This window comes from Corvus cornix, chromosome 3 (genome assembly GCF_000738735.6).
Source record: "Corvus cornix cornix isolate S_Up_H32 chromosome 3, ASM73873v5, whole genome shotgun sequence".
Lineage (NCBI taxonomy): Eukaryota > Metazoa > Chordata > Aves > Passeriformes > Corvidae > Corvus > Corvus cornix.
Window position 1 is genome coordinate 20,999,843 of NC_047056.1, and position 13,948 is coordinate 21,013,790.

The window sequence follows — 13,948 nt, forward strand, 5'->3', positions numbered from 1 at the left end:
CCTAAGATGTGATTGCTTCTTGTTTGCCCCGTGTTCCTGTATTGTCTTTCATAATTCTAAGAAGATAATACTGCTGCCTATTACGCTCTTTTTATTTCTCTATTAATGAGGTTGAATATTTTTGGCGTTGATTATATCACAATTTATAAAGATTTTTTTTTTTACCTCAAACAGCTTTTTACAAAAGTCTAAATCATGAAATTTCAGTTTAACCAGGCTAGCCAGCCAACAGCTTCTATCCATGACTTTTTAGTGGTGACTTTTTGAGAAGCCATGAGCTCTGATTTTAAAGACACTGCTCATTGTGGATATTGTTGCCATGCTGCCCCATTTTTTCCTGCAAAGAAGTGGCTAAACATCAGTATTTCCATCAGTTCTGGGGATTTACTGCCCCGGGTTTCCAAACACTGACCAGGATTTACTTGGACAGCAATTCTCACAGGGAAATATTTGTATAACTATCCATCCTTTTACAGATGGTTGAGCAGAAGCAAAGGGAGTTAAGGGAATCCAGCTAAGGTCAGTGTAAATCTGGAATTTAGATCCTCAGAAGTCCTGTTTAGCTGTCACAGCTGTCTCAGAAACTGGCATTACAGACTCACAGACACCGAGGGGGTTTCTGCTGGACACATGTCATGGCAGGGCTGAGTAGCTGGTGTCTGTCTAGAAGGCAGGCTCAGAGCATGTCTGTCTGTCAGGCCCACACAAATGTGGCCGTGACCTCAGCTTTTTTTTCCAGAGAGACAGGCATGTGGCAGCATGGTGTGGACATCAACTTCCCCTCAACCTCTGTAGGGAAGTGCTGGGCTGGGGAATCATGTCTGCTCCTGCTTGCTCCTCCTCTGCCCAGTCAACTTTGGTTTAACTGTGTTCATGCAAAATGAAACAGCTTCAAAGGGATCACTGGGAGCATCCCAAGAACAGAGATGGGTCATCCACTCGGGCATTCCCACTCCAGAGGGCAGCAGGACAACTGCCTCTGTTGGAGCATGTGATTGAACCTCAGTTACCTGACTCCTGAAGGAGTCCTTTAACCACTTAGCTGTAGTATGGAAGGGGATGAGCGTAGAGTCACAGAACCACAGAATCTCCTGAGTTGGAAGGGAATCACAAGGATCATCGAAGTCCAACTCCTGGACCTGCACAGGACACCCCAAGAGTCACACCATGCACCTGAGCGTTGTCCAAATCCTCCTTGAGCTCTGCCAGGCTTGGTGCTGTGACCATTTTCTTGGGGAGCCTGTTCCAGTGCCCAACCACCCTCTGAGTGAAGAACCTTTTCCTGGTATCCAACCTAAAGCTCCCCTGACACCGCTTCATTCCCTCGGGTCCTGTCACTGGTCACCAGAGAGCAGAGATTGGTGCCTGTCCCTTCACTGCCCCTTATGAGGAAGCTGCAGGCCATGGTGAGGTGTCCCCTCAGTCTCCTCCAGGCTGCACTGGATTGGAATTGTTTTTACAAGATTATTATTAGAACCCCAGGCCACACTAATGACCTCAGACCTGGTGATGAGGTGACAATAAACTGCAGTGTGTGAGGACAACCCATCAGCTCAGGAAGATGCTTTGAAGGTTGCTCAAGTACAAGAGGCCTTGCTACATTGTTCTCACCGAAGGAAGGAGATGAAAGTGCATCAGGAGCCAGTTAAGGAGTATATGCATGTCACTGTCACCTCCCTGCTCACACAAGCAGGACGTTCCTTCATCAGTCGGGCTCCCAACCCACAACTGTGGTATCTGATACAGGGCACTGCAACAGAGGAGAGGGAAGGCGGCAGTGCTTCTCCAAAAACATTGCTGTTGCTTTTCTTCTGGTTTCAGCCCATTCCCAGGCTCAAAGCAACCACACACTCATATGCACATCATGTTCCCATTATTTTGTCCACAGTTTTCAGGACAGGATATGTCTTCATTTCTATTTAAGCAATTCAAAACTGCTAGCACCCAGTGATGAAGTTCTGGATGCAGCTGTGGAAGCGGAAATTGGCACTGGGACAAATGATGGCCTCCCCACTGTCATTCTTTCTTTCATTCTTTTTCCTTCTTTCTCTCTGTTTTTCCCAGGGGTGACTGGGCTGCTGTGACAGTAGAAACATTCAGGAATTCCAAGCCTTCTGTTTTGCTCTTTTACTTCCTCCGAAATGCACATTAGTCCTGCGCCAAATACAAGAGCAAATGAGATAATGGGGAACAGAATGTCCCAGGGTCAGAAGGACTCACCTCTGCTATAAATCTCTCAGTTCTGTGGCACGAGAGGACCACGTGCTGCTTGGGATGGGGATCTTCTGTGACAGTGGCCTTTTCTGGCTCCTGGCCCTTTCCTAGTGACAGGAGCAGGCTGCCTGGGGAAGAGGTCACAGCACCAAGCCTGACAGAGTTCAAGAAGCATTTGGACAACACTATTGGGTACATGGTGTGACTCTTGGGAATGGTCCTGTGCGGGGCCAGGAGTTGGACTCGATGATCCTTGTGGGTCCCTTCCAGCTCAGCTTATTCTGTGATTCTGTGACTTAAGACTTCTTCCTAAAAGACAAGGTGTATGCACCTATGATAGGTGAGGGATTGATGAAGGGAGTTCTCTCCATCCAACCCTTGGTGAAGCGTTTGTTTGCCAAGTGAGTTGCATCCCTCTCTCCTCCAAAATTCCTTGGGAATCCCATTCTGAAGCTGAATTCCTGTGCTACACAGGAAGGCTCTGCTCCTAACTCATCACCTTCACTTTAGTTGTGGGCAGCTTGCTCAGCAGGTCTGGTCCGTCACTGTTACACTCCCTGCTCATTAAGGCCAGAGCCTGGATATAACTGGAGCATTTGAGCCCAGGTAAGTGCTGAGCTGGTGCCAGTGCCACACTCAGAGCTGCTTTTTCCATATGTGGTTTATTCTTTCCACAAAGAAATATGCCCCTTGAAATGAATGACTGTGGGTAAATCTTTGTAGCAGCTGGAACTGAACTGAGATACAGGGTTTGACCTACTGCAGTAAAGTGAACAGAGTTTGACTTTATTAATAGTTCACAACAAAGATGTATTACTGATTCCACTGAAATGAAAGTGCTTTGGCTGAGCTTTTTATTGCAGGGCATCATCTGTACTTAGTATAGTTCTGTATGTTACTGATGGAATCAGGAAAGATCTTTGGGTTTGTAATTGGCAGAACCACAGCCTTCAAAGCCACTGTAGTTGTTTTTATCTGTTTTCCGTCCCATGGCTCCTTGTGCAGTATCCTGTGTTCTTGGAAATTAATATCGCAAGCTGGAAAGACTCAGGGTCAGTTTTGAAGACCTGGTACTTCTAAACCTCCTGGCTTTTTTCAAGAACATTCCAACATTCCCTTCCCCAGGACCAGTGCCCAAAGTAGATCGCATAAGAATGTGTTTTAGTGTAGTTAGAACTGCTCGACATGAAAGCTTACTAAGGAATACTTACACTAAAAATCGCTCAGACAGTCCTCTTGTATTGCCATTTAGATCTATCATTCTGATTGATCACTATGTGGTTGGCTAATATTGAGTCTAATTTAACCCTATATGCTCACACATCCATCTATTCTGTCTATTGTACCTGACATTCTACAAATTACTTACTCATGCAAATGATGACCTAAGGCAACCTTTTATGATATTCGTGTTTAATTATACAAATGCTTTTTGATAAATAAGATTATACATCCTTCCATATGTTTATTCAGTCCTTGATGAAAGCAAAATTTAATTTTCATGCAGATTTGTTGGAGAGTGTGTTTAATAAGTGCTGAGTTTTATGTAGTCTGCAGATCACTCTGGTTTTGGGTAGCTGACAAAATCAGTAGGCATAGTTCATAGAGACATGTGGGTTTTAATCAGGCCTAATTCAAGCTGCTAATTTTTGAAATCTTGGAACTGAAGTCATTGCCTTTGTGCTCATGCAATAAAGCAAATGTTGTTGTGAAAATAAATGAGAGATGCTGAATTAACTATACACTTCAGTGGGCTTTATTTATATTATGAGTTACTGAAAATGTTGCCAAAAAACTGATACATTAATATTTTTAAGAGAAGGATGTTCCTGTAAAACTCACTGGTTCTAAAGAATAACTAGAGTTTGGCTTGTGTGATTCAGTCAAGGTGAACACAACTTTTAAGTGCCACCCAAGGCTAGGCTGAATTCATCAGGGCTGCCTGCATACATGAAGAAATTGTGCAGAAGGGAGAAATTGCCAGGACTAGATATCAGTATGTCTTTGAAAACATTGTCCTTGTTGATCACAGCTCCTCCAGGAGTCCTCCTGGCATGGTATGACACAGACAGTGGTAGGAATTTGGAGTGTGGGGATGAGGTGTGAAGAAGACACGGGAGCACACACTGCCTGAGGCATGACTTTTGCTTCTTTTCCCTAAGTGTGGCAGTGGGAAATATTCCACTCTTCTGTTAAAAAATCACTGGGTCAACACAGGTGCTGGGTGGCCATCAAGGGACATTTCCCATGGGTGCCATTGCACCATGTTTTACCCCATGTCAGTAGAGCTGTAGTAGCCCCTCTGGCTAAAAGCAGGTGTTTTGTAGGCTTGAGTCTTTTGGTGACAGTTTCTTTGTTTTCCTGTCGAAGGTGTGGTCAGTAAACTCTGTGGGCCGGACACCAAGCAGCTGGTCCCGCTGCCGAACAGGCCCTGCCCCTCCCGAGGGCCTGGGAGCTCCCCTCTTCAACACAGTGGCATCCACTGTGGCTGTGGTGAGCATCAGCCCCCCTCTTAAGCCTAACGGGGTGGTCAGTATCTACAGGCTGTTTTCTAATGATACCACAGGGACTGATGTGGTGGTGAGTATTGTCAGCACTTTTTCTGTACTTCCATTTCCACTTGTATTTTCTAGCTTTAACAATTTTGTTCTTACAAGCTGCTACTGTTGGTCACAGACTGCCTTCCTCTCCTGGCCTCCCATTGTTAGCTGCTTTGCAATTCACTGTCCTGTCCATGAGCTTAAGCTGTCTGATTCCACATTACCCATTTATTCCTTCCAGTGCACTTGGCTGTGGCTGTGTCTGATTCAGCCAGTTCGTCCCATTGGTGCGTGCATGGCCTTCCATTTCCATTCCCTCACACCTGCCATGCTGCTGGCTTGGCTCTGGCATCAAGAAGTACCAAGTGCTTCCCTTTGCTTGCTTGACTCTGTCCTTCCTATTTTTTGCTGAACTCTGCTAAATCACATGCTGCCAAATGAGAGCAGATGTTGCCTCTTGTTGGTGTTTCCTACACATTTTTGTTTCTTTGGCTTAAAATAAGCTATACCAACAAACGACTACGGTGAAAAGGTGAAATGGCAGTTCCTGTGAGCAGTTTCGGAACAGAGCACTGATTCCTTTGCCAGAAATGCCAGGTCTCCCTTGCTGAGCTTTGCAAAGTTTCCTAACAGGCTCACCCAGCACAATGTCTGTTTGAATGCAGAGCAGGATCATGTTGGCCCTTGACTTAGATGTACCTACCAGAGAGCACATTCTCCTGTCTGGGAGTGACCTGACCCACCAGACACACTGGTGTCAAGCTGCCCAGCACTGTTTCCTGCCTCCACATTGAGGAAGCCTGTGAGATATGCATGATTATTTGCTAGCACATTTATCATGGAGCTATTTTCCACATTAATTTATTTTCTGCTTCAGTACCACTTATCCCAGAGTCTTTCTTTAATGGTTTTCAGCTTCTTCGTTGCTGAGAATGACATTTCCAGTTGACATACAGTGATCACAGCTCAACTAAAGATGTCTTGAGGCCATTGATGGTATGGTCTTTTCCTTTGAAGAGTGTCCTTTAACTTCATAGTGGGAGAAAAATGCCGAGTTCCCATTACACAACAGCTGCATTAGTGTCAGACTTAAAGGACATGCAGAATCTTCTGTCCATCTTCTTCTGGGGTTAATTCACCTCCATAACTCTTATTTAGTATTTAGTACTTGTGGTGCTTGAAGCTGTGACAAGTTCCCTCTTAATTTTTACAGCTGTCAGAAGGGACTGCCACCCAACAGACAATACATGGGCTAAAACCTTTCACCACATACTCCATTGGCGTGGAGGCCTGCACCTGTTTCAACTGTTGCAGCAAAGGACCCATGGCTGAATTCACCACGCAGCCAGCTCCACCCTCAGAGCAGCCTCCGCCGCAGATCCGCACTGTGACCTCCAGGAACGCCTCTTTCCAGTGGAATGCGCCTCAGTCACCCAATGGCATTGTCACCAGGTAGGAGCTGCTACCCAGCTGAACCTGAACACCTTGGCTGGAGGTGATGCCAGAACAATTTCAGCTGGAATTGCATGGCTGAGAGCACTGAACAGTTGTGGCATCCATCTTCCTTCCTTGGCATGTTGGTGGTGATATTCCCTGTGGCCTGAACACCATCTGGGAAGTGTTTACATACACTGTGATTGCGTTTCTCCTGAGCAGGATATTGTGGAGGATGAAGGTGGAAAGGATGAGCTCTTGTGAGTGGAGGTGATTTGTTTTCAGCTATGGTTGTGTAGTCAAATAGTTCTGAGTTCAACTGGCAGTGAAGAGATAGCTGCAATCTGGAGTTACTTAGGCAAAAATCCTGACTTGCACAAGTGAGCAGCAAGGTAACAGGCGTCAACACTTTCATTGTGAGTGACTTATGGACCACCACAACTGCTCAGTTATCTGACAGTTAGGACCATAATCTCCAAGAGAAAAACTGGTATCAGGTCTATTCTTCTCTGGTAGCCAGACAGCAATTAGGATGAAATGTAGAATTGGTTTTTATATTATTAAAGGCCCTTCATTCATCAAAATCTCAACTTTGTTCTCAGCTATGAGCTCCACGTGTACATGGCGTGTCCTCTGAACCTACAGCCAGCAGTGAAGGCTTGCAGTCCGGGCCCGACTGAGGTGAAGTACACAGGGAAAGGACAGAGTGCCAACGTGTCCAACCTAGAACCTTACACAACTTACAACCTGCGAGTTGTATCCTACAACTCTGTTGGCAGCAGTGCTTCTGAATGGATCGGATTCACTACAGAAAAGGAGCGTGAGTATGAGAAGTGGTTCACAAACCAGTGATGCCTGCTTCTGAGGTCTGGGGCTGCACAGAGCCAAATGACTTCCCCACCTTTGGGAAGGAGGAGGTCCCCAGAAACCTCTTCTTCCATGTCCCTGATGACTGTCTCTCTGCTGCATGTTCATTGAAATTCTGCTCTGGGGCTTAACTGCTCATTCCTTCAAAAATATTTCTTTGCTCATCATCTGATGTCACATCCTCTATCTTGGGAGCCTGGAAACCTTTTATTTTACTGAAAATGGGCAGCAAAGCTGTAGAACATAAAATGTTCAAGTATTACCAGAAGGGTGATGTGTAGTAATAAATATACTGCCATAAATAATCCCTTGGAAAAGTGGAGATCTTGAAAGAGACATGGTGATTGTTTTCAGGAACACTCTTACTGTCCTAATTCATGCCACACTTCTGCTAGGTGTCATAAAAGTTTTCCTTGGATGTCATCTGAATGACTGGATGCTTGTAAGCACTGAAGTAAGAATTTGTTGCTGTCCAACCACCGAAGGCAGTGCTTTAGGCCATGTGGGGGTATGCATGGAAATTAAACATGCAGGACCTGTGCCTACAGGCAGAATAGATTTTGCCATCAAAACTGAATTTGTAGTAGTCTAACATCAGCTTTTATTAAAAAGATCTATAGTGCTGTAGCCAGAGTCATTCCATAACAGATGAGATGGGCATTTCATCTCAGTCTGTCAGGTCAGGGCAAAGATGATGTTCACTTTTTATCTCATGTCAGGATTTCAGAATCACCTTCCTAAAAATCTCTTTTGCATAATTTGGTAGTTCTGCCAAGTAATTACTAAAAACCTGTAATCTGATACATCCTTAGCTGAAAATTTCAGGTGGAACAGGCCCAGATTTTCTTTAATGTCACCACTGAAAAAAGTACCACACCAAAACCAAAGCAAAGAACAAAAAAAACCCAAACAAACAAACAAACAAAAAAACCCAAAAAAAACCCCCCCACAATAAAACAACCAACCAAACAAAAAAACAAGCAAATAAAAGAAAGATCCCTTATCTCCAAAGCTGTGTTTTATTAAATTGCAAGTTAAAAGGCTGGAGCACGATTATGAACTTCTAAATGGAGAAAATTCATAAGGAGCTGGTGAGACACATAGAACAAAAGGATTTGAAAGCAATTTTTAAACCCCCACCCACTAGGTCCAAAGTCCTCTTCTGTCAGTCTTGCTTTTCTTGCCTTGCTGACCTCTTCACACCAGGTTTCCAGAGTCCCTCTGGCTGTCTCCTTCCTTGAGTCCCTCTGACTGCTTCCTCTTACCTCCAAGGCTTGCTTTAGTGACAGTGGGCAATTAGCAGCAAAGTGCAGCTGGACAAGCAGCTTTCTTATGAACAAACCAGCAAATACGGGGCAGATGGCTTAATGGCAACACCACAAGAAAGGACCTCAAATTTAAATGAAGTTTTTTGTCAGCAAGCTGATGAACTCTTCTTCCCTGAAGTGAGTTCTGGGTTTCTTTTCTCTCTGCCTGCCATCTGTTCTTGCTTTTCTGAAACCCCACGTTTTCATGTATGCGCATGTGTTATAGATGATCTTGGCAATTTCTTGGGGCTTGCAAAAGAACCCTCTTCATAGCAGTTCCCACAGCCCAGCCTGCTGCAGTCAGGCTTGCACAACCTCCTGTGTCTCCCTGTCTTCTACCTTAATTTACACAGTTTTAGTGTCTGTACCACATTCACAAAGGCAAAGGGAGGGAGTTCAATATTTGTTTTCAGGATATATTTCTGCTTTCTCAGTGCAGAGGCTGGCATGCTAGAGCAGCTTTTTCTTTTCTCCTTGTATCTTCCCTAATCATACACATGGATATGCGAGAGAGGGAGTGCATGTGGCAGAGAGCTTGTATCATGCAGAATCTCTTTCTATTCATTGTATAACTCAGTCACTGAATCACTTCCAGCCTACTGGCTAGAAATGAGCTCTTTTTCCTTGTTTTGCAGCACCTCGGTACATAGCTCCGTTCTCTGTGGTCAGCAATTTATCCACCATCCACATCGATTGGAGCCGCACCTTCATGCTGAACGGGCGTCTGAAGGAGTACGCGCTGACGGAGAGCGGGCAGCGCATCTACAGCGGCTTCGACACCGAGCTCTACTTGCCAAGGACATCGGACAAAAGTCGGTTTCCTACCACTTCCTCTCGGGGAAAGTCTGTTGAGCTAAGTTAATATTAGTGTATGCTAAAATTAAAAAAAAAATCTCCATTGCAATCCCAAGCTAAGACCAAAGGAGCATACAGGCACACCAAAATGTATCTAAGCAAATCCTTGAAATAACATCCATGGAGCTGAGCTTTCTCTTAAACATCATGCCTGACTGGGTGAGACTGTTTTGATTCACTGTGAGGGTCAAGCTTTCCCAAATCCTACAGCTGTTGTTGCAATTCCATCCTTCAGGGCTATGGTCTGGGAAACGTACAGAAATCTTCAGTTTCAGGAAAGACTGAAGCTTGAATTTTCATTTGAATCAAATTAAGTCAGTAGCTCTTGGAACAATTTGCAGTCTTTAAAATACAAGGAAACTATCAACAGGGGAAAAAAGGAAAAGAATAATCAGCAAGAAAAAAGTTTTCTGTTTTTATGACATTGGGATTTTGTATGTCAAAGAATTTTGTAATATATTTTTTATCTTCCTGATTACTACAGTGGTGCTAATACCCTTTTTTTTTTTTTAATTCAAATGTTCTTAAGATGTTTGTTTTAGCTATGAATGAAGTATGAGGAATTTAAGGCAAAGTGATGAAAAAATTGAAAGTTGCCAGTTACATTGGAAGAGGGAGAATTGAGTGGTGAAAGAAGAACTTATTTTGTAGTAACATCATAGTGATGATTGCTTATGATCTGCCATAGTTCATAGTTTAGAAATTCAATACCCATGTGTAAAGAATTGTGAAGCTCTGGTCTGGTACTCAGGTGGGTTATGATGGGTTATGTGCTATTCCTGCCTTGGTTTTTTAGAGCTGGCTGTTTACTGGTGAATCATGGTGAAAAGGCAACCTCTACAGAATTTTTATTTCTGCTGCTGACAGTATTTTCTAATTTTTCTTGCTCAGCCTTTTTGTTTCAAGTGACCTGCATGACCGATGAAGGGAGTGCTGTGACACCGGTCATCAAGTACAATGCTGGAGAGGGAGTTGGTAAGTGAAGAAATCACCTGTTCATTTGATGTGTTTGTGCTTGAAATTTGACATGTAGTGCATGCCAGGCAGGATAGCATCTCACTGCAGTATCAGGGGCTTTCTTAGGGCCTTGTGTATGAGGTATGTGTGTAATGTGCTTTTTTTGCCATGTATGGATTTCTGTTCCTTTACACCATAGAATCCTGAGTACTTTAGGTTGGAAAGGACCTTTAAGATCATTGAGTCCAACCATCATAGAATCATAAAATGATTGGGTTGGAAGGGACTTCAAAGATCATCTACTTCCATGCCATGGAGGACAACTTCCATTAGACCAGGTTGCTCAAAGCCCCATCCTGCCTGGCCTTGAATGCTTACAGGGGTGGGACAATTCTCAAAATTAGTTTCAGATCCTCTCCTCAGATATGTAATATTTTTTCTTTTATTTTTACCTAAGTATATTGCTCCAAAATGTTGTGCTTTTTCCTGCTAAATAGAATCTGCTCTCTTCCAGATTTAATTTCCAAATTTGGATCATCCTGAATTTCAGTCCTGTCCTCCAAAGTTCCTCCTCAGTTTGACAGTGAAAATACACATGCTCTCTCCTTCCAGTATCCCACCCAACCCAGTAAGGGACATCCGCCTGCTCCTTTCCTTTGACCAACGAGCAGATTCACCTGGGATGTGTTCCCCTAGCCAGTTTATGAGAATGTCAAACTAGACATTGTCAGGACCCAGTTTATAACACCTGCCACTTCCCTTCTGTCCACGAGGCTTTGGCCTGTTTTGTGGAAGCGAGAGAGTTTGGTGTGGTGACATCCTCTTGTCCATTGAGTAGTAGATGTCTAACAGTAAAACGTTCCAGGTTTTTTAAGTCCTTAGTTTTCTGTTAACCAAAGCCAAGTTCAAACCGTTTCTAGCTGAATTAATTAACTGGTTTAACTAAGTTCTTTTTTGTGTAGTATCTTGTCCAGCTTTTTAAAATAGATCTGCCTTATATTTGCAATTACTCTTTACTCTACATTTCCCTTATATCCCTTTTCACACTTTCATTGCATTATCCTGCAGAATTTCAGGCAAGGCTGCCTTAAAGGCATTATAAAATGTTTTCAGTTGCTCTACGTCCACCACCTTCCATCCTCTGCCCCTTTGTTCTTTTGGTTGTTGCTTTTACCCAGTTTATTGAAAACTTGAATGGCACTGTAGGGAACTTGCAGAGAAGGCTTGCAAGCAAAGGTGTTGGAAATTCCTTGGCCAAGAGTTTGGTTATACATGTAGGATTGCAAATAACCAGAAATCCTGTCACTGAAATTCCTTACATTTGGGTTGTGAATGAGTAAAGCCAACCAAGTGACTGTTTTGTTTTCTAGCAGGTGGGGGGTAGGAGTAGTAAAATGTTTCATGTTGCTTGCTTTTGTATTAATGTATTAAAGCCTTCCTCCCTCTCTTTTGTTAACTGCACAGGCCTGTAACTGCACAGTTGTTCTGCAGAGAATGTCCTCTGTCTGTACCGCTCTGAAATTACCGTAGTAATTTCCACTCTTCAAGGTTACTTGGAGAACCCATTTTTCCTCACATTCCACCACCACCACCTCCTTTTGGAAGAGCTGCTGATGCAGTGGTGATTTCCAGCCTAAGCAGCAATGCCAGAGCTTTAAGCAGGGTCTCTTGAGGGTAGTAAGTTTTTTATTACAGCCCGCTAGCATATTGAACCATTATGCCACCTTGAACATAAGTGCAAATAAGCACATGATGACAAAATTACTTAAATTTCTGCCTAATTTATTAGCGAGGAAAGGGATAGCATATTGTTAAATGCTTCTTGAAATAACTGTCCCTTTCTCCCCTAATCTCTCTTTTTTACAGGTCTGATCTTGACAACACCTGGAGAAAAGGACAAAGCAGAGTCCAAACATGCAAAATTCTACAACGAGTTGTGGTTTGCAGTGCTGATGGTAGTTCTAGGATTGATCCTCTTGGCTATTCTTCTCTCCTTAATTCTTCAGAGGAAGGTCCACAAGCAACCCTATGCACGAGACAGGCCTCCTTTAGTTCCACTCCAGAAAAGAACATCACCAATGAGTGTGTATTCATCAGGTGAAACCCATCCGGTATGTTTGGAAAAATGCAATGTTGTGTATCCATGATGTTATACTTCTATCTGCCCCGTCAAACACACACATGGACTTTTTCTTCCTCCTTCCAACATTTTTTTGCACACTTGGTTACCAAATGGAGGCTGTTCAGTGTAGGGAAAGGACTGCCTGGTCCCATATGGGCCATATCTACATGGGCACAGAGAGCAAGGTTACAGGTGCTTAGTCCAAACAGAGCCCTGGGACACCTGGTCTGCAGGCCCTGAAATGCTTCTGATGCCTAAGACAAACTTTGGATCTGGAGTCACAGAAAATGCAAAGCCACTGCTGTCACCTCATGTTAGTTGACATCTGCAATAGAGCTGAGAAGTCTTTGGCATACTGTGAGAAGGTAGGTGAATGGCTAACCAGGATCAATCTGACAGTCTTTGTCAGGTATCCAGGAGATATGCCTGCAAAGAACAAGACTTAGGGAGAGGCATTATTTCTTGCCAGTATCCATCTACCACCCAGCTGGACTGCTCTAGGACAAGCTGCATACCAGGAAGGTTTGGAGTAGAGAGAGTAATTAGGGAAAAAGCTAGGGAATTTCACAAAATGCATGTGCGCATTTGTGCACATAGACCTACAGTGGGACCATCAGAGAGGTGGGAGGGGAACTACTGGGGAGTGACAAAGAGGAAGATTTTGTATCATTTTTTTCATGAAAAGCTGTAATTCTGAAAAAAGCCACATAAAAAACATGTTCCATCGTGTAGCAGAGTAGTAGTGCTATTCTACCCCTTGAAAAAGCAAAACAAAAGCAAAATGGCAATTGTTATGGGATTGAGAATGGGAGCAGCCATGCCTTCCATTTCCATGCTTCTTCCCAGGCACAGGCCATGAGATGATTCTTCTTCTCACTTCTCAGCTTCTTTTTCCTGTGAGCGCCATCAAGCAGCATAGTGACTCCTGCATCCTTCATGCATTCTGTTCCTTCTTGTCTCGGTGCCAAGACACTGCATCTGTGCCTCAACCAAGAAGCTCTTGGAAACAATGGGACTTCCAGTGTGCCCCTTCTCCTGGCAAAGGCTATGAGCATAAGAAACTTATTTTTTTGGTCTCATGGTTTTGATTCCTTTTCCTCTACAGTCTGTCATCTTGTGTTATTCCTCTTGACTTTGAAATGCCTTTGCTGTTGGCTTGCCTGCACAATTCCCTTTCATGTTCCTGCCCTTTCTTTTCTTTTTTTGTTTTGTTTTTTCTTTTTCCAGAAGCTCATGAACTTATTAGAAAGGAAGGTTCTTTAGCACAGCAGTTGAAGGACTGATCTGAGAAGTTAGGACAGAGCTACTATGGAGTGGCAAAATGGCTTGTTTTACAACTGTTAGTGAGGTCGTGGCAAGCAATGCTGGCTGCCCACACGGTACTTGACCACTTATATAGTGCCTGGTCTTTGCCAGTTCCCCTACTGCCCCACATTCTGCTACACTGCTCTCCCTCACAGAGCTGCAGCTAATTCACACCCTCTGTCAGGTACACCTACACTGCACCTTGCCCTGCCCTAATGCTTTTCCTCCCTCTCTTTAAACTCAGTTTGAGACCATTGCTGACATGTCCGATTCATCAAGCAGTGTCACTCTCAAAAGATACACGATGCACTTTGAGGTAGAGTCCTCAGCTTGCAGAGTGGCCAGAC

At 43.9% G+C, this 13,948-nt stretch overlaps 1 protein-coding gene across 1 annotated transcript in view; it reads left to right on the forward strand.

Annotated features, from left to right (window-relative positions):
- The window catches only part of USH2A (usherin), a 387,802-nt gene that overhangs the window by 370,359 nt on the left and 3,495 nt on the right, over positions 1-13,948 (forward strand). Inside the window, 6 exon segments of the mRNA XM_039569529.1 lie at positions 4,585-4,794; positions 5,968-6,206; positions 6,791-7,008; positions 8,998-9,174; positions 10,109-10,192; positions 12,041-12,285. Coding sequence (XP_039425463.1) covers positions 4,585-4,794; positions 5,968-6,206; positions 6,791-7,008; positions 8,998-9,174; positions 10,109-10,192; positions 12,041-12,285 — 1,173 coding nt within the window.